At 38.3% G+C, this 21,056-nt stretch overlaps 2 protein-coding genes across 8 annotated transcripts; one reads left to right on the forward strand and one right to left on the reverse strand.

The window, feature by feature from the left end:
• Positions 1-635: 635 nt before the first annotated feature.
• LOC115026499 (histone-lysine N-methyltransferase KMT5B-like) lies at positions 636-11,115 on the reverse strand. 7 transcript variants are annotated; one of them, XM_029459372.1, is made up of 10 exons: positions 11,033-11,115; positions 7,997-8,242; positions 7,761-7,908; positions 7,442-7,607; positions 7,249-7,358; positions 6,808-6,974; positions 6,150-6,169; positions 5,903-6,039; positions 5,172-5,371; positions 636-4,785 (listed from the first exon to the last, which is right to left on the reverse strand). In XM_029459372.1, the coding sequence occupies exons 2-10, from the start codon at positions 8,151-8,153 to the stop codon at positions 3,308-3,310; spliced, it is 2,583 nt and encodes an 860-aa protein (XP_029315232.1). In that variant the 5' UTR covers positions 8,154-8,242; positions 11,033-11,115; the 3' UTR covers positions 636-3,307. The 7 variants fall into 7 exon arrangements, with proteins under 7 accessions (XP_029315232.1, XP_029315225.1, XP_029315209.1 ...); XM_029459365.1 differs by lacking the exon at positions 11,033-11,115 and adding an exon at positions 10,765-11,013; XM_029459349.1 differs by lacking the exon at positions 11,033-11,115 and adding an exon at positions 10,641-10,775.
• A 5,727-nt stretch (positions 11,116-16,842) lies between these two features.
• pole3 (polymerase (DNA directed), epsilon 3 (p17 subunit)) lies at positions 16,843-20,568 on the forward strand. The gene is made up of 4 exons (XM_029462345.1): positions 16,843-17,291; positions 18,241-18,326; positions 18,775-18,893; positions 19,465-20,568. Exons 1-4 carry the CDS (start codon positions 17,226-17,228, stop codon positions 19,671-19,673), a joined length of 480 nt encoding a protein of 159 aa, XP_029318205.1. The 5' UTR covers positions 16,843-17,225; the 3' UTR covers positions 19,674-20,568.
• Positions 20,569-21,056: the final 488 nt, after the last annotated feature.

The following is a 21,056-nucleotide window of genomic DNA, read 5'->3' on the forward strand; positions in this document are numbered from 1 at the left end:
AGTAAAGTCGAATGTGTTCAAGCTTACTTTAGAAAACGTTGTGTTTCTGTCAAAGATGTTGCAAAAAGAAATGATCAATTAAACATACATGCAAAACACAATTTGCAACTCTCTTCTGTTAACAATGTGTAGCCTCGTCTTTGTCTGGATTATTGAAAGTGTGCTCCATTGGAATGAGTGAAAGCCCAAGAAAAAAACATTCGTTTCTCAACAATGAAGCTACTTGTGAAGTTTCTTAACTTTGTTCTTCTTCCTGACAAATGTAATTTAAAGAATACAGTTGTTGATTTTCTATATTTTTCTTATTGTCAACAAATCTCATTAAAGACCAAAAACCAACACTGGATGTCATAAGTATTGTTTGAGTATCAAAGCCAGACTGTTAAACAAAAAGTATTAAACACATCAATGAGCCACACTGTGTGACATCTTCCTTCATTACACTCACAGACACTGTAGTTTATTTTGACTCAATCCCACACACACCGTCCTGCTGCCGACTTTTTCATGACATTTGTTGACAATACAAATACAAAATATATAAAGCCATATCTGTGACAATAATGAACAGAACATATTTAAAAAGCCAAACTTGGACGTCAACATCCAGCTGACCTCAAAACAGTCTCAGGAAACAAGAGTCACAAAGAAACTTTATATAGTTTTCAAGTATTCAAAACTGTTAAATAAGTACAAGATGTGTTCACATGATTTACATATCGGACAATATATGCACTGTCCATTTTTAATTCTCTTTACGTTCCCACTACCCACGCAACACGCTAAAATGTCCGCAAACTATTCACATTTGTTTTTCTTTTCTTTTTTTGCCTTTACTTTTTGAATCAATTGGTAATCTTGACAGCTGTCTAATGGACAAAGACCACACAGACGGTACACCTGGAACAGTTTACAGTGTAGGATGGAGACGTCCAACGAAGGGAAAGGACAGACTGAGCCAGGTTCAGAACGGTGATTAGCTGCTGGTGATATGAACAGTACATATTAACACAAGGAGAAGTGGGTTAACATTCAAACTCAGTTGATCCCTTGATCTATTGGATAGTTCATTAACTTCCACAACAAAGATAAAATAATATACAGAAGGACTGACGGTGGACTTGTGTTTAAGTGTTGCAATATTTCAAGGGGGCAGCGGATGGCTTAGCATTGTCACTCTTCATTGATTAGTTACAAATTTGGTCTAAATGTGTCAAAAAGCTCATTGTTAAGGCACCTAATGCTGTTGGATAGACAGTTTATTTCTACCATTTTTTGCAAACAAAAATAAAAGCATACGAACTCCTGTAAATAAATTAAAAAAAACACAAGTAGGCTACAGACACAACTGATAAAATGTGTATTACTGATCTATAAATGTGTAGTTCTACAGAATGTTGGGCCTGTTGAAGTTAATGCTGCCACCATCTACTAATAAAGAGTCACACAGGACAGAAACTCAAACAAAATGATGAGGAAATAAGAGTAGCACCATAGAGAAAATAATACATGATTCTACGCTAGTTAACATTTCAGACAATGTGATTTTCCCTCCCCAAACGTTAGTGTCAATAGACATCTTTGTTGACTTAAAAAAATCAGATTAGGTCAATAAAAAATGAGACTGGACTTTGAGAGAAAATAAATGTTCATCTGTGGGACATGAGCCAGTCTTTCTGTACATTACTTTTCAGAATTTCAGATCCAAAAAGCATATAGGTAGCCTTTATGTATGAATTTGGTTTGATTTACCTTTGAACTACCATGTGTGCCATGTTACCATTATACAGTAGCTCCAAAGACAAACACTCATCCAGTTATTCTTGACTGTATTCTGATTATAAAACATTGTGTGCTTTTATTTCTTGGAATTCTGCAGCTTAATTAACTTAATTTATTTACAACGCTCTGGAGTCGATTCACTGGAAAAAACATTGTGCAACTCCATTATATCGTTCATGTCATGAATGTGTGACAACTGCAGGCAAACTAAACACACACTGTTGTTCCACATGCATAATGTTTCAGAATGATAACTCAGATTTTACTCTTTCATGTGAGATTATTGTGTCAGTGGTCGGCAGCACGTTTTGGGTGCATGTTAATAACATATATAAAACAGTCTGCTTCAACAACTCTTTCTATGGTGAATAAGATGATAGCACAGTTTTGTTTAAAGGTTTAACATTGCATGATTGAACTCTACAGAGAGACACATGATTAACTTACATAGTAAATAATGTTGATAATTAGTGAATTACTGAAATTCAAGTGGTTCTTTACCAGGAAAACTACTGGGATAATGAGAACATGGCACCTAATGAACTGAATGATCTTATAATGCCTCTGGACCAACCACACCACACTGTACGTTCAGCATGGTTCGCCACACAAAGATTACAAACTATGAGACAGAAATCAAAAGCTCAATAAAAACCTGCCTATGAGACAGAGGGGATAGTCACCATACTGTACACTTTCTACAATATCCATGTCCATTATGAATATAACAAGTGCATTCACTTAAAGGAATAGTTCAACCTAAAACAAATTCTCGTTTTTCACTTAGTGTCCGGCCAGATTATTCAGAAACAATGAGGACTTCCTGCAGCTTTCATTTAGCATAGAGTGCAGATTTAGGCTCCGTCTACACGTACTTGGATATTTTTGAAAACAAATATTTTTTACCAGCATGACCTTCGTTTTATAAAATATCTCCGTCCACACTAGAATGCAAAAACGACTCCAAATGCTCGTCGGTGCTATGGCAAAACTGAAATATGACTTGTGTGGGATGAGGTTGCTGCTTAGCGTCACTTTACAATAGTCTACCGTTAGTCCGCAATTGTTTTTGTTTCAGACGCATGCTCATAACAAAAGGCATCGTTTCCCAAACGCTCCGTTTTACAGGTCCACACGGATACACAGTAACCACAGTTTAAAAAATATCCGTTTAAGTGACCTAAAACTCCGTTTGCATGGGAGGGGGCAAAAATGTAAATATCAGTTTTCTGTCCGTATACGTGTAGACAGAGCTGCCAGAAAAATGGACTTGGTGAGTAATCCATTTCTTAATTCAAGTAATTCGTTTTTATAAGAACTCAAATTCCACTAGAAAATTAATAATGAACACAAGTGAATAACAGAGATTTGTTTTAGGTCAACAGAACCTTCTAGTAACGTTCATTCAACATTTTCAGCAATTTTCTTTTTTTAAATTACTGTACTTCTTTTACATCAACACAACAGTTGATTAGCGAGTCATCTTTATTTACAAGGGAAAGGTGGGAGTGATGAGCTCCACAGCTTATGCATTGAGCCTCAGAGACTGATCCTCTCTCCTCCTGGAGGAGATATCGATGTCTATTGAGTCTTTACCCACAATGAGTCGGAGGCGCTTTGCTGGAGGAAGTGGAATGAAATCGTCTTCAAACTCATTGTCGAAGTAGTCATCGTCGTCGTCATCCTCCTCTTCCTCGTCATCGTCGTCGTCGTCTGAAGAGGACGACGGCTCCGCCAGGACCTTTTGGGTCCGATGTCCACCATTTCTGGCCTCCATACTCTGGCCCATGTCCCCATTATAGGACATCTGGTCAGCCTTTGTCTGGGGTATTCTCCGTGCATCGTCCTCTCTCTTCAGCTGGATCTTCAGCTTGGTGGAGTTACTGTGGACCACAGGGGCAAAGCCGTTATTCAGCTTGGCTATGTATGAGCTGCCTTTGTCCTTGTCGTGCTCCTTACTGAACTTGATGCTGATTTTGCTGGAAGAGGCCGAGTTGACCGTAGAGGCAGAAAGGTTGGAGGAGCCAATGGGGTCATTGGCGTCATTGGTCTTGCTACTGCTGCTGTCCCTCCGCCGGCGGAGCGTCAGTTTGGGGATGCCCGTGTTGTTTTCCAGGATTAGCTGAGCGTCGTATCGTGTGATCTGACGCTTCTTTTTCCCCTTGTCCTGTGACCGGCAGCCACTTTTACCCTTTTCCCTGCGAAGGGATTTGCTGCAGTTGGAAACCCCGTTGTAGTCCCTGTGCCGGTCGGCAAAGCTCAACAGCACATTACCACAGTCTGAGAAGTTAGCGGTGTGGGTAGCAGCCACCGGCAAGAACGGCTCACCATACGAGTCCTCACATTTAATTGTCCGTGTCAGCCGTTTCTGCCTGGTGCACGAGCCTCTTCTGGCATAGCCAGAGTCTAACGCCGGCTGCTCCAGTCCTACTCCATGGCGGAGGTACTCCTCCATGTCAGCTGGCTCTGTTTTAATGACCACTCCACCAGGGACTGGGCTCAGGCCGTCCATAGCACTGGGCTCCAGCTTAACGCCAGCCGCAGTTTCTTGGGCCGTTACAAGGGTCCTTGTGGACCTGCGAGTTCTGTACGTCGAACACTGGCTGCCCTCACTGCCTTGCACATGTGGTAGATTGCCATTTTCCTTGGCAGCATGACGGGTGAGGCAGCCCCGCTGGCCTAATGTCTGCTGAACCAGCTCCTGTCCATCCTTCTCCTTCTTCACGGTGACACCTTTACACAGCGACACCTTTGAGTCCCTGAGACCCAGCTGGCAAGTCTCTCCTTTGGCCAATGCCTTGGGCTCTGCACCCCTCCTGCGACTCCGCAACTGGACTTTACTTAGTGAAGGCTTGGATTGGGATTTTAGTCTCTTTGGTACCCTGTTATTGTTCACACGACCTTGTTTTGAACATGAGGTAGTAAGGGCTCTTGACAAAGTCTGTCTGGATTGAGTCCTGTTTTTATACTTCAGGCCAGAAGATGATGTTCTTTTTCTGGCAGCTGGTGGGAAAAGATCAAATGTTGCACATAATATATTTATAACATTTTCAGAAACCCACCTACACTGTTGGCTGGATATTTACAAAATCAAAATATATATTTGACTCAGTGCATCAACAATAATAATAATAATATAACTATACTGAGAATGAAAGAATAGTTACATATAATTTCCTCAAATAAAACAGATTTCTTCCACACTTTACAGTATAAAGTCTTTATGCATTCCAGCTCTTATAATAAACTTTATGTACTTAATCAATACATTTGTAGAATGCTACCTTTACGACACTGCGCTGCCAGGTGAGATTTCTTCTCTGCTCCCAAGTTATTGAGTTTGGGATACAGAACATGGCAACATCGTTTAATATTTAATAGACTCTTACATTGATGTGTTTTTGGCATTTCCTGAGAGTCAACGTCGGTGTGGGAGCCTACAGAGTGACTATCTGAGCTCCTGTTTCCTTCCCCCAGCTTCTTCAGCCTGTTGAGACGCTTGTCCGTCTCCCGCAACCCGTACTTGCTGTTGATTACTGGCACTTCCACTGGCAGTCCAGCTTTGGATTTGAAAGCACCAGTGCCCCGTCTGCACAACAAAATAAATGAATAGATGACTCATTACTGAAAGGTGAGTGAAGAAATTTGAAAAATGTAGCTTTACTTGTGAGTGAATATTACGGTTTATTAAACAGCTTAGTTGAATACTCAATTGTGATTGGTCAATTACAGCATTTTATAGTATTCATAGCAGCGGTCTGCTAAAGAAGAAATAAAAGACCATATTTTGTGCCAAACTATTGATTCATTTAGTAAGTAGCTGCGTAATAAGCGAGATAATGTACAGCCAGCGAGCCATTATTGCAAAATTTACCTGGATAGGGTGAGCAGTTGACGTCGGGGTCTAGAATCATGACCGACTGGCTGCACATTATCCCTTACACAAAGTTAATATTTTCATGTATTGGCTCAACGCACCTTAATTAAATTCTTACTAAAAAATTAACCAAACTATGACACTGTCGTCTTTATTAATGGCATATATAAATATATATAAACCCATACTGTACATGCAACTCCTTCAAGACATTCTGTAAAGTGTATTTGTTGTAACACATACCGTTCACATGTATAGCATTCACAATATTCATTGTTTTCCCCAAAAAACCCGTCTCCGTAGTAACAAGAGATTTCCTCTCCTGGTTCAATGTCCCTCAAAACCTTCACACAGGCTGTGTCCCGTCCTGTCGATACAAACTAACAACAAATAGAAAAGTGTTCATTTAGAGCTTCCCCATTGAAGAGAAACTGATCAATAATTGATTTTATTTTTTGTTTTCCTAAGAGACTTTTTATGAAGAACCTACCTTGCAGTTTGGTCGACAATCTGAACAAAGAAGGAAGACAATAAAATTAGTATGCTTATGAAGAATTCTGGAATAGTGGAGATAAAAAAATGTTTGCATTGAATTGTTCACAAGAAACCAATTCCCCTAAGACAGGAGTGTCAAACTAATTTTGGTCAGGGGCCACATACAGCACAATTTGCTCTCAAGTGGGCCGGACCAGTGAAATCAGAGCATAACCTATAAATAACGACAACTGTAAATTGTTCGCTTCTTCTTAGTGCAAGAAAGTACAAGTACATTCTGAAAATGTTCAAATTTAATTAACAATCTTTTTACAAAACATAAACAACCTGACATTTCTTAAGAAAAGAAGGAGCAATTCCAACAATATTATGCCTCAGTTTATCATTTACACATGTGCATTACAACTTACAGATCACAATGTAGCTATAAAGGCACAAAACATTTTGTCACAGGCATCTGGAACAGTATTTTACTTTATGATCAAAACAACTAATTTTTACACTTTGCAGTCATCCTGCGGGCCGGATTGGACCCTCTGGCGGGCCGGGTTTGGCCCCCGGGCCGCATGTTTGACACCCCTGCCCTAAGGCATCTCATCATGTTGTTACAGCACTAATGACACCCGACCACAAGAAACTATGACGACTAGTACCGTGATTGATGAACGCAGCTGGTCCCAGCCAGAGCTGCGCACAGTTCTTGCGGGTTGAATACATGACGCTGAAGTCATTCTCCCCGTGCCGGAGCAGCATGTTTTCCTCACTCTCTGAAAGCTCAGCAATGCATCCCACCAGGTACTCGATCTTGTCATTTCTTTTCCTGTAAAAGAACACAAGGTTGAACGGTTTGTTACACACTGCAACAGTAGGCTGCATTACCTTGTGTCAAAGTGCTTCACACATACAGCCATATAGCTGCCGCGTATCCAGAACAGCCTTTATATGTGCAGGCTAATGCAGATCATATTGATGCATCAAAACAAAGACAAAACTACAACAGTTAAATGCATTTAATAGGTGGTGGCTAATGAGAGTAGCGTGTAGACTAGTGGTGCCGTTAGAATCACAAACTACAGGTGGCAGCATGTTCTCACCATTCTTTTGTTGCCACAATTTTAGCTCCATTTTGCTCTGATGAATAGCGATTACAAGGGAGAATCTCAAACCCGCTGTCTGTGGCAAACATCCGCAGATACACAAATACCTGCGCAAAACATAAAAGTTAGTCATCCAGTTTTTTTTGCAATGCTGAAAGAGAAACGAGAGATCAAAGATTATGCTTTTTACATGTTGCTTGAAGAGCTTTTCTTGAGCTTTCGTCTTGTGGACAAAAAGATTTCGGGACCAGTCTCCAGTTGTTAAAGCTCTGAAAGCTTTCTCCAAGTTGTCGTGTTTCTTGAAGCGTTCTATGATTTCCTTCAGCTCCTCTTGTCTTCCCTTAATTGGTCGAAATCTGCGTGGACACAATAATGGCACAAATCAAATGTGAATACAAACAGGAAAATCAGAAATAAAATACAAATTACTCTAAAGAGAACATCAATAACAATGCTTTTATATGAGGTGGCTACACGATAATCAATTCCACTGCAAAATATCTGCTGACCTGGTGTTCATTTTGTGAGTTTGAAAGCCCAGGTAGGGATCCAGGATGAGGCTCGTGGTCAGGTCATCATTCTCACACAACTCCTTGGCAGTCATTCCTGACGAGGGCACATAGCGTCTTTCTGCCTCGAGACTGGCTGCATTAAACCCTGTGAACAACAAACACAGACTGGTGTTACTGTATGTGACTGATGAAGAATCTACACATTTGTTAACATAAACACGTTTTTAACTCACTGCGGCTACATCTTCGGTTTCTGTTTTTGCTGTGGCGCAGAGATGCCCGCTGTGAGTGCTGAGAGCGAGTCTGGCTAACAGTATGCTCGCTGGTCAACTTGTTTCCGTGTCGTCTGCCATTTAATACCATGTTCTTCGATTCGCCTAGCCACTTCATGCCCACAAGCCCCCTGGTCCAGTTGCATTTAGTCTCCGAGATGAAGAAACACTCTTGAGTGGGGAAGACTGGGGTCTAGAGTTTGAACCCTGGACATAGAGCAGAAACAACAAATGTTACTAGATTCCAAGAAATCAAATTAGTTAACACAGACTGAAGAAATACAAATTGGGATGAAATGGGCAACTGGAAGTGTTGCAAGCGACGATCATGCAACTAACCAGATGTATTCACTATGTATTAGGGGACAATAGATTTCACTTTTCTGAATTAATTAGGAACACTATAAATGATTTTCCCTGTTCACATTTGATGCTAAATTGCATCTTATCCCAGTGTGTACTTAAGGTATTTTGGTGCAATTCTATACTTTATACTATGACCTTTTGTACATTCCCTGGTCAATATTTTGCACGTCTGCACAAAACTGTTCAGCTATATTTCTTCATATTTTGCCATATATTTGTTGTTGACTTTTCAATGTTTCTTGATTGTTGCAGTACTTGCTTTTATCTTTTATTTTTCTCCTATCACACCAAGGCAAATTCATTGTATGTGTAAACCCAACTGGCCTAATTCTGAAAATCAAAGTTTTGAGATCTACCTGAGGTGAGGTCCCAGGCAGTCACAGTGACAGCTGTGCAAAATGTGACCAGCAGCAGTCAATTCCCCCAGTGGCGACTGGTGTTGTTTACACTGTGGTAGGTTTCAGCAATGTTGGAATATAGCTAAGTACATTTAATCAAGTTAAATTTTGAGGTACTATTTTGAGGAATATTTCCATTTTCTGCTACTTTATACTTTTACTTTACTACATCTCAGAGGAAAATGCAGATTTCGATTAATGACACAAAATATAAAAACAACAAATAAATCATGATGTATTATTATAGGTTAGGCGAAGCCGTATATAAAGTAATTAAAATTAGCTCCACCTTTACCAGCTGCAACATTAAAGTGATGAACATATTAATACATCAATAATTATAATCCAATAATAAAATGTATATTATTCTCAAGAATATTTGACTGTAATACTTTTACTTAACTAGGTTTCAGAATGCAGGACAGGACTTTTATTTGTAACAGAGTAGTTTTACATTCAGGCATTACAACTTTAACTTAAGTAAAAGATGCGAGTACATCTTCCACCGCTGGGTTTGAGACAAACAGAAAGAATGTGTTGAGGAAACAAGTTTAAAATGACACTGCAGCGCCGCTTAGTGGTAACCCTATATAATGCACTGGCTTACTGTCAAGCGCAACAGTAACGTCTTTGGTGCCATCACACATACATATAAAGTATCGCTTTGTTAATGTATGGATCCTACTATTACGATCACTTTTAGAATCTTATAAACACACAATACACTATTTGTACTTCTATCATACGAGTAATGTGGTTTCCAAATGCGCAATTACGTCGCAATGAGCATGTTCTCATTTGTAATCTATGCATAAAAAGCTTCGCATTTTTTAGCTCAGAAGCTAACGTTAGCCCAATAAAACCACAAGGGACCAGGAAATGCCATACACGACAGCTGAAGCCGTGATTGTCTCAGAGTTATCGATATAGCTTTGCATTGTTTGCTAACTGTCGTCTCTCTACCCATTTATACTCCGTTAGCATGGAGCTAACCACCAAAAGGCGACGCTGGGGAGATGCTCGGCCGTGGTGGTTAGCTTGCAGCAAACGCCGGCAATGTGCCATGTAGAGTTAACGTTGCCCATCAACATTAAAAACATTATCAGTTAACCAATAACTCAACACAAAGACCGGAACAGAATAGTACACGGGTGTGGATATTTAACGATATTACACCATAATAAATTCACTCCACACCTCAAGCGGCTTCGAAATGTTCCATTAAGCATGCGAACATCAAACTAATAAAACCCATAAAAGGCCAGGGTTTACAAAAACGTGTCTCCTGCTATTATGAGTGCACACCTTTGTGAAAGAACTCACATTACTTCTTCAGTTTGCGTTAGCTAGCATCAAACTTAACTTCAGTACGCTAACTTAGCTCCGTCGGCTAGCAGTCAACAATAACAACGCCGTTACCCTTTCTCCCACTAACGAAATACCATTATGTGCATCAAATATTCGACGATAATAGCCGATAGTTAGTTCAATACATGTCCCTATGACTTAAATTACCTGCAAACAGCTGGACTACAGTAGGCTAACACTAGCTAACATACACTGCGTTAGCTTGGGTTGTTTGATGTGGAAGCCATTAGCTAGTTAGCTTAACAGGCTAAATCTATTATTTGTAAGCGAATTAAAAGTTAGTTTGTGTGCCGATACCCTTGTAGACACGATCCATGATAGTCATAAAAAGAAAGCAGGATAACCAGAGGCTCAGTGAAGGCATTATTTATCAGGATAGCTGGCAGTTAAATAGCTGAAAGCATTTTCACGCGTTGGTAGCGTTTAAATGTCTCGAGTCGACAACAGAAGCAGAACAAACCCGTTATACTCACAAATGTGATTTTGTAAAAACAATCACGAAATAAAACTCCTTCAAACTCATCCAAATTTGGCACGACACCCTTAACGAAAAATATCACAGGAAACACATTTTTTTTTTTTTTTTTAGAAACTAACATTAAAATTCAAGATGGCGGAGAGAAGGAGAGAAAGGCGCAGCACAGCCATCCCCAAAAGAAAATAGATCCAACAAATAACGCAGCCGTTGTCGCCCGTCGGGACCGAAACGAGAGACAGTACTCGAGGATACCATATGAAACTTTAAAAGTGAACGTTGTTTTCGACTTTCCGAAGCTTTTTTCTTTTTGAAGATGTCGAAAATCGTAATCTTACTTTGTGCCAGTAATTGTCGGATGTACACAAAAGTAGTGCTGCATAAACAAACCTCTTCCTAAAGAACCCAACGGTAGTGGGCAGACAACACTGCCTGCCTGCCTGCCTCCCGTACCATGCAAGACCTCACCAGAACAAGTTAACTTAGAACCACATTTAGACCTTATAACTTCTTCCTCATACTGCACTGCACTGTTGTTTAGATGTCCCTCCTCTCACTCATTATTTGTTAAAGCTGTTCCTCAGTTCTTCCTATACAGAACCATACTATGGTCCAGCCACATGAACATTGTTAATTGTTCCACATCATTGATTTATTGTTTGACATTAACATTTTAAAGAGAATACCCACAAAATATTAATTTGAAAATACTACTATTCTTGCCGTTGGATTATTATTATTATTATTATTATTATTATTATTATTATTATTATTATTATATCAATAATAAGAATAAGTAATGTGTAGCCTATCCGGTACTGGTAGAAGTATCATTTTTTATAAACTCATTCAGGCATTCATTCAAAACATTTTTACTTAAGTACAAGTACAAATGTGTTAGCATCAAAATATAAATGCAATTACAGCATATGTTGTACCACTATACACACCTGACACCTCCTGGACAATCATTTACATTGTCCAGTAGGCCTACATCAACTCTAAGTGGGTATGATCTGAAGTATGACCCGCTGTGACTGATTTCATTAAGATTTATATTTGATTATTTGACAATTTCCCTTAAAATTACAATTAAATTATCTACAGATATGCTGGAAAATATGTGGATTTCTCAGCAGGATGAAAGCCACAGCAGGTTAAAGGTTAACGTTTCAGAGAAAGGGTAAGAAAGGAAAGGATACCAAAAACAACGGAACTGAACATGGTAAAAGCAAAGTACATACAACAACAAATAATCAAGTAATTCTACAAACAGTAGGCTTACAGCACACAACAAGAAATACAACAAAAAGTCAGTTAACCAGTTTGCATGAATCACATGTTCCCATAATAGAAATAATTATAAAATAAATAAATAAATAAAAACACTTCCTGCAGTGTGTTCCTGTACGACTTTAAGTTCAGCATTTTATTTTATTTGGTGTGTCATAACATTAAACATATAAAGAGAGAACCCAATTTTAATAAGAAAAACACACCTCAAGTAAATGTTGCATACATCATAAATAATATTTTATGTCCAGACTAAACTGCAAAGTGTAAACTTTGTTTTAAATATTTTACAGCTAGTTTCCTTCAAAACCAACATATGACTATTTATCATATTCTTTAGTGTAAAATTGTCTCATTCATATTTATGATTCTTGACTTTTGCATTACATGTTCTTTTATTTTGATTTGCAACATAATAAGATAATTGCTATGTTTATTGTTCTGCACCAAAATACCAAGATGAAGTCCTTGTCTGTGAAAACCTACTTGACAATAAACCTGATTCTAGAGGGTGTTGTTTTCTGTTTGTAAGGCAGATTTGTGGTTTATCATTTTGACTATACAAACAAAAGAGTTATTGTTGTATTTTAAACATGCTGAATGTATGTGGCTGTAGAGAGACTTTGGTGCAGCAAAATCACAAGTCTGGAAATGGAAATTGAATCCTCTTTTAATGGTCCCACACAAGTACACAGCACACACAGTGACATTTAGACTCTGCATTTAACCCATCCTCGTAATAGGAGCAGTGAGCAGCTATTATATTATCAGGATGTGAACTGGTATCTTTTAAAGTACCAGTCCACACTCTTTACTTGGTCTGTTCGGGGACTTGAATCGGCAACCCAAGAGCTACTGCCGCTCCAGTACCTAAGTAAAAGTAAAACATTTCACTACAAGTAAAAGTCCTGCATTCAAAACCTTATGTAAAAGTATGATGATCAAAATGTATGAAAAGTAAAAGTATTCATTGTGCAGTAAAATGTTCCCTGTCAGATGCTTCTTGGATTAATATTACTGCTGCATCAATATGTAGGTTACATTTTACTGCTGGAGAAGGTGCTGATTTAAATTTCTTTACATATTGTTAGATAGTTTCCTCTACAGCAATGCATCATATTCTATAAGATCATCATATGTTTTTGTTGTCTTGTGAGAACCACGTATCTCTAAAAAGTCTTTCAGCTCATTGTTTTGGTTTTATGTCCCACAACTATACTGTTTTGGTCTGAACGCTGATACAGATCGAGTTCAGCAGCAGCTGTTTTCAGAGAAAACAACTGTAGAATGTTTCACACCCTCAGGGGTTGACAATCACCAAAAACAGAGCTGTATTATACTTACATTCATCAGCATGGATGGATAACTGAAGAGGCCTACCAGGCAAAGGCCCAGCTGCCCAAAGTGTCAGGGCCCCCCTGGCCTTCACCGACAAAAAGACCAACCAGGAAGAAACTCAAAACGTCTACAAAGAGACACCAAAAGAGTAAAAAGACAAATGAAGAGACTACAAAGAGCTTCACAACAAATATCCAAATGAGCAAAACAAAGAGACACAATAGAAAGTGGATAAACAACTATACAGTCTGTGTGTCTTCCTCCTCTGTAGAAGAGACTGTGGGTCCATTTGCATGTCTGTGCCCAGGGGCCCATTGTCTCATATTCTGCCCACGTTCATCAGGTGGACACAAACTCCTTATGTTGCTTCATATTCATATTGGATGGTACCTTCAAGTTGGTTAAGTCCAAGACAGTACACAAGTTGTTTATTGAGTTTGGTGCATTGGTGCAGGTTGTTGAATTGATATAATGCAATATTTACTCCTCCTTAGTATTGACTGAAAAACAATAATCATATTAACAAAAAAATAAAAATCTTGAACTGTTGATCTGGTTGGACACACATCGGCATCTGCAGCAACTTGTGGACATGTCAGGTGAATACCATGAAAGTGACTGTTCCAACACACTAAGCTGAAGAAACTTTAGTACCCTGGAGCGCTGCCCAGAAAACCGCTACAGAAGCTTGAACTTGGTGGGAGTAGAAATTCTTTCTTTCTTTGCATAGCCTACTCTACAGAGCTTTACAATGTGTGGGCTGCATCACCACCTGCATGTGTGAGAAAGCCAGCTACCATGGAAACCACCTAAATACCCCTGACCTTGTGTTAGTAATGAAGGTGTGAGCTGAGCTGAAAGTCTGCCCAGTCAGGGTTTTTAATATTCATCTGTACACTGCAAATAATGTGTGACGAGGCAAGTGGGAGCATTATCACTTCAGGTGGTTTCTTGGTTTTAATGTTTTGTTTGTCAGAGTATTTTTTTGTATTTAATGGATGTGACAGTCCATCTCCGTCCCCTCTAGAGTCCAACATACTCAGAAAAACACAAGGCTCATATTTTAAAGCTTAAAATAAAGAAGTTATTGTATGTTTCTTATTGTCACCAAATCCCATAAAAGACTAAAGTCAACAATGTCTTACTGAAGACGTAAAACTTTAAAAACACTTCTCAAATATATAGTTGAATTAAATGTAACAAAGGGCAAAAGTAATTTCCTTAAGCTGCAAATTTAGTTTTTAATACATGTTTGTATACTTTATTTATAGATTATCAACACATTTTATTATATGAATGATAGAATGATGTCACACCCACGCTGACCACCTTCCAATCCTGTGTAAAGAGAGCTGCATACAGCGTTGGAGGCCCCGTTCATTTCTATGAAAGTTGCTCAGTGGCCAAAAAAGCCAAAAATGTGACTTCTTGGTTCATGTGGTTATTTTCCTCATCCATTGGGCCCAGCAAGAACACTTATGTTTTCTTTCAACCCTGCCTCCCAGCTGCTCTGTCTTGGTTAATTCACAAGAGGTAAAAGAAAAAACTCTAGCTATTAGTGCATTTTACAATTACTAGGATTTAATTATTTAAATAAGGGCTAATTGCGCAATAAGTGTTCGTACTGGGTACTTGATTTACCTCAAAATAAGTTATCTGCCGATTTACAGACCCAAATTCACCACGTTCTAGTACAAGTTAGAAAGGTTAGCAATACCCGTCAAACTCATTAAGTGGTATTTTGTACATACATGTATATACACTGTAGCAAAATGTCCACAGAGAGAAGTTGGACAGAACTGTGTGTACGACTGATTTAATGAGAAACAAACAAACCATAAGTCCTAATAAACAGTAGATTACTACAGCTTTCACTTCCTGTTGATGTGCCGAGCAGCTATATTGGATTTTAAGGTTGGGGGTGGTGAGGTTGAGGTTCTCCTGACTTTTCGAGCCTGAAACCCGACATTAGGGGGCGTTCCAGTTCCGGTTGTAATTTCCGACTGGGAACTCAGATATTCCGACTTCCGAGTAAAAATGTGATGCAATGATGACACATCTGCTGTGAGAAAGGCCTATTAGTTTGAAAAGTCACCTTGGGCAAATTCTGATTGGGATTATTATTATTATTTTGATGTTGTTAGTAAATACATTACATTAACTGTTGGTTTTGGTATTTTCATTCTATTTGTTGAAAAAGAAAAAATCAGAGCCCTATTGTTTCAGTTATGTTTTTTGCAGTTGATATTGTAATGGGCGATGTCTCAATGTGGCTCACTGATAAATGCCTGTGGTCTTTAAACACATGATGTTATCTATGAAAACACTCACAGCTAACAGGAAGTTCAAGGCCATACAAACAAAAAGTTTGTTCACAAAAAGCATTAGATTATTTTAAATTGACACGAAAAAACATTACAACCAAATTAACCAAAGCTTGTGAAACTACCACATTAGACATACTTGTCATCACCGTGCTCATTTCCAAAGCACTGTATGAATACTGAAATTAATTGACAACATTTTTAATGGAAAAAAAGAAAAAGCAATATGCAATGTGTAATATTTAGCTTAAAGTACAATGTTTTGTTATGAATTAAACTACCCAACATTTCATGGTTCGAGCTTTGCAAATGAATATGTGAGTGAACATTTGCTGCTTTTCCTTTTAATAATTGTAATGTATTAGTAATAATGTTGAGGTTTGGACTGTTGGTTAGACAAAACAAACATTGTGAAGGTGTCACTTTGGTCTCTTGGCAATTGTGACCGCATTTCTCACTATTTTCTTTATTTTTACAATCCCCTTCCCCACTTCCTACCCAACTACTTCCTGCACCCTGCCTTGGACCACACCCATCTTTAAACTCAACCTTCATTTTGATCTCAACTACATATCTATAAAGTTTTGTGACCCCAAATCAGGCCAGGGAAGTATGTAAAGTGGGGAGATCAATGGCCCCTTCCCCACTTCCTTCCACCCTACTACAGGCGGCCTGGCACGGACCCCACCCATCTTCGAACTCAGCCTTTATTTTGATCTCAGTAAAGTTTTGTGACTTCATCTTGCACGGTTGAGATGCTATCGTGGTGACAAAATTGGTCGACAGACAGAGAGAAATATAAACACCTGGCAAAGTACTCAAAACGGCCTCTGTGGTAGTTCCTTCTTCAGCAGTAGTCTCCAGGAGCACATTTTGCCATAATGACACACACACACAGAGTCACAAGTTGAAAACAATATCACCTCAATTAACTTCAACAGTAAAATCCTTATTTTACATTAATACAGGAGTAATAATAATCTAATAGTACAACAGTCCTAGTTTCCTGATTATACTTGGGCTTCATGCTTTTACTTTAGTATAATTTTTAATTCAGGACTTGTAACAGTATTTTTTAGTCCTTTATTTACTTTAGTAAATGTTCTGAATACTTCTCCCACCACTGAAACAAAACAAAATAAATATAACGATGTAATATTTATTTTATTACCATTTATTTTGATTAGTTTATTTTATTTACCGGTAGTTATTTTCCTAGGTTTACGTAATTACGTTACAGTCAACATACGTTACGCTCACGTCAGAGAGGTCGGAGTTGAAAGGTGACGGAGGAGGGCTCGTGCTTGGAAGGTTCGCGGGAAACGTCCCAAAACAAATCGGTTGTGGTGGACACACGAGCAACTTCAGACACAGTTTGAACTTATCAATGAAAAGGGAAACCAATCGATTATACTGATAGTAACGTCTTCTTAAAACTCAGTTCTTTAACAACTACATTTACTGTGAAACTGAACGAGCTACTTACATTAGCTAGCTACTTTAGGTAGCTCCAGGCTAACAGAACAGTGCTAATCTGTTAACACGAGAGGTAACGGTTATCCGTGCCGGACAATACGGTTAGTGGTGAGTATACGGCGAGTTGAGGGACTCTGTAACCGGTGAGAGAAATGGCAGAGAGACCCGAAGATCTAAACCTTCCCAACGCGGTGATCACCCGCATCATCAAGGAGGCGGTGAGTGTGAAGACAAGACGTACTCGGAGCCTTTACTGAGTTATAAGTACCAATACTACAATGTAAAAAGACTTACTCATCCCACTTAAGTACAACCGTATCATTACAAAATGTATTTAAAAGTAAAATGTCCCCTCTGACCAGAGGTGGAGGAAGTATCTTTTACTTGTGTAAAAGTACTATTAGACTAATAGACTAAGGTTAGACTGTAAAAATAAAGTCCTGTATACAAAGTTGTACTATACAGTTATTTAGTAAAAGTACAAAAGTATTAGCATCAAATGCACCACAAGTAAAAGTACTCATGCAGAATGGCCCATATCAGAATAATATATATTAGATTATTTTATTATACTTATTGATCACTTTAATGTTGTAGTGCGTAAAGGTTTATTTTAACTACTTTTTATACTGCTGGGTATCTTAATCCATAATAATAATAATCTGAATCTGTAAAGTAATTTAAGTTTAAAATAAATTTAGTGGACTAAAAGTAAAATATTTGTCAATCCAGTAGAGTAGAAATATTTTAATTTATTTTATTTAAAAATAGCAGGAGGCACACTGTTTAGGGAGAAAAGTGTGAAAATACTGTGGTGCTGCAGAGATGTCCTGGCCTACACATCATATCCTACATGAGGAATAATCATTGTTTTGGCACAGATCCCTGCAAAAATCACACATCATTTTAATGTTTTTCACTGGAAATGAGAAATATTATATATTTTTTGAATTTTGTTCATTTTGTCCTACTGTAGCTGTATAGAAATGTAGCTTCTTGTTGTTTCTAAAAAGACCATATCATTTATTTGTTACTATTCTCTTTTAGCATGAATATGTTATCATCCCTGAGTGAATACATTTTTCTCAATGTGCCTGTGTTTCCAATTAAATTAATATATGCAGCAGCTTTGAGACAACTCCTCCGCACCGTTTGTTTTCCTAACAGCTCCCAGATGGGGTGAATGTGTCGAAAGAAGCCAGGAGAGCCATATCCCAAGCTGCCAGTGTGTTTGTGTTGTATGCAACGTCCTGGTAAGAATAAAAACCCACTTACAAAAATCAGTCAAGTATTGATTCACAAAATGACACATTTCAACAGAAAAAAAGAAGCGTCGGATCAATCACTCTGTTCTAATGCAATATTCACTTTATATGTATCATTATTTATACTTCCTGCTAGTTCACTTACTTTATTATTCTGCTACTGATATCTACCATGGTTGTTTTACTTATTTTAAATAAATACATGTGTATTTGCCTATTTTATTTAATATGTTAGCCTACTTAGCTTATTTAGTCTTCACTGTCCCTTTGCTGTTGTAACATTATACATTTCCCCACTGTGGGACGAATAAAGGATTTCTGATTCAACTTATAACTTTTTAATTGTCAAGTTTAAGACCCTGAATGTAATTTGTGAAATGTTCCATTATACTACTTATTCAATACAAATGTTTTCTTTCTGTGTATCTTGTCACAGTGCAAACAATTTTGCCATGAAAGCCAAAAGGAAAACTCTGAACGCAGGAGACGTTTTGGCTGCGATGGAGGAAATGGAGTTTGAACGATTCCTGGAGCCTCTCAGAGAAGCTCTGGAAGGTCAGTGCATCAATTTTTAAGGGGACATACTGCAGCAGCATCCTTTTTAGATTGTAGCTGTATTAACTCTTTGACACTTGTGCTGTACAACTTCATTTTTAACCTCTTGTATAGACATAACAATTAATGTTTTATTATAGTGCTCTTAATCAGGCTGAACAAGGCGTACATTTAATATCTCTGCGTATTTAACCTTGTGCTGCTACAATCTTTTGTTTTAATGTAAGTATTCAGAAATGTTACTGGTACAAAAGTAGCCAGGTTTCCATCCACATGTATTGCAAATGTTAGGATGGAAATTGCTAATAAATGCCCGCTTTCATCCACTACTTTTATACGAGTTATTAGGATTTGGTATGCCAGATAACCAGTTGGTGGAGCTAACTTTCTAGCCATTAAACCACTGGAGAAGAAAAAGGTTCAGTGTGGACACAGGTGGATTGTTCAGTCTAGTTCAGTTTTAGTCCAATTGTGACCTCAGAATGCTGAAGATTTACATTGAGTGTGTAAAACATGGCACAATATGGATGATGCTAGATATTTAAATGTTGGTGTTTGTATTTGACTACAGTGTACAAGAAGGGCCAGAAAGGAAAGAAGGAGGTGTCTGAGCAGAAGCGTAAAGACAAAGAGAAAAAGACCGACTCTGAGAACGATAAGAGCAGGGAGGAGGAAGAGGAGGAAGAGGAGGAAGAGGAGGAGGAGCGCATGGAGGAGGAACCTGAAGCTGAGAACGAAGGCGAGGAGGAGGAGGAGGAGGATGAGGAGGTGGAAAACTGATGAAGCGCTGATGATGACACTAACAATGAAATGCACTCCATCGCTCTCCTGGATGCGTTCAAGTGGCGCTTGGTCATTGTAGAGCCACCACAAATCAATACACCCAGGTTCACAGTGCAGCATGACGAGCTCAGAAGAGGTGGGGTTACATTCATAAAGCACTTCTTTGTGCAACTGCTGTCTTCAGCACAACGACACCACAAGTCAAACTATGTCATGCACTTCCAGATCTTGCGTCCTTTTTGTATTTGAAACTGTTTTTGTATATATGTGAGGTTTTGATACAAACACTGTTTTTGACAGTAAAGAATACAAAGTAGTTAGTGTGTAGAAATAAATACAAAATGACTGATTCTGGCTCATTAAACTAATACTTTGGTAAATAAGCTTTTCAATCAATTTACCACTGGAGGGAGTGAGAACATTGACTGTAGTTTGACCCGTGTCCAGTTATAAATAGATTTTTTTTTAACAAGAGAAGCCAAAAGTTAAACAAAATAAAATAGTCTAATATTAGATTACATTTTAGATATAACTTCTTGCTAGAGAATAAGAAAACAAAACCTGACCTGAAATTTGACTCCAGCTTTTGGTACGAAAGAATCGTGGTTGGGTTTTTGTATCTGTAACAAGGGGCTGTTTCCTGTGTACTTACACATCCTATTTGACAAAATGCTTGTAGCCAATAACAGCTAAATGTGATCAATACTGAGTTGGAAGTTTTACACTTGAAAAGATTGTTTCTCAGACTGATGGCTGTATTGAACTGTTGTGTTGGTTTACATGACCTCAGTATAAATAGCTGCACCCGTGTTCAGTTATGAACCATTTATACTTTTTGTAGAATTGTATATCAATGGGTGAGATTTTCAATAAATTGTTAAACTGCATTGAATCATGACTGACCTTAAACACCTCACTCTCACCACAGCTGTTTAGTTACTCTGGCTGAGTAATTGAGACTTATGGTTACATTTGTGATAAATTATGAATCATCTAAAAGTCCAAAACTAAATCTGCATTTGCTGAGGTATCACAATTCTAGTGTTAAACATTGGTCAAGTGTCATGATCCAGGTAACACTACACAATGCTGCACTAGTTTGAGTTAGGGGCTTTAAGGGGAACTGCTTTTATATGAAGTGTACACATGTTTGGAGGTACAAGTTTATGGTCATGTTAAGTTTGATAAATGTGATTCCACTTGAGTCAGTTTAGTCTGAGCACTAAGGTTGGAAAACATGGAGTTGGATAGGAGTCATCTCTGCAGTAGGCTTGAGGCTACATTATCCACCAGAATCTAACAGTTATGTTGCACTGTCAGGGGGAGCCACATGCTCTTTATCCCCTCTAGCCTTGACAAAATGGAGCTAAATATTTTGTT

The sequence above is a fragment of the Cottoperca gobio genome, chromosome 3, assembly GCF_900634415.1.
Source record: "Cottoperca gobio chromosome 3, fCotGob3.1, whole genome shotgun sequence".
NCBI classification, from domain to species: domain Eukaryota; kingdom Metazoa; phylum Chordata; class Actinopteri; order Perciformes; family Bovichtidae; genus Cottoperca; species Cottoperca gobio.

What these genes read in the sequence shown, in the direction of transcription:
- LOC115026499 (XM_029459372.1), bottom strand. Translation starts at nt 8,153, where the DNA reads ATGAAGTGGCTAGGCGAATCGAAGAACATGGTATTAAATGGCAGACGA. An exon ending in AAACCGAAGATGTAGCCGCA is followed by an intron (nt 7,909 to 7,996) that starts GTGAGTTAAAAA and finishes TGTTGTTCACAG; the next exon opens with GGTTTAATGCAGCCAGTCTC. An exon ending in ATTGTGGCAACAAAAGAATG is followed by an intron (nt 6,975 to 7,248) that starts GTGAGAACATGC and finishes GTTCTTTTACAG; the next exon opens with GAAAAGAAATGACAAGATCG.
- pole3 (XM_029462345.1), top strand. Translation starts at nt 17,226, where the DNA reads ATGGCAGAGAGACCCGAAGATCTAAACCTTCCCAACGCGGTGATCACC. An exon ending in CCCGCATCATCAAGGAGGCG is followed by an intron (nt 17,292 to 18,240) that starts GTGAGTGTGAAG and finishes TTTTCCTAACAG; the next exon opens with CTCCCAGATGGGGTGAATGT. An exon ending in TCTCAGAGAAGCTCTGGAAG is followed by an intron (nt 18,894 to 19,464) that starts GTCAGTGCATCA and finishes ATTTGACTACAG; the next exon opens with TGTACAAGAAGGGCCAGAAA.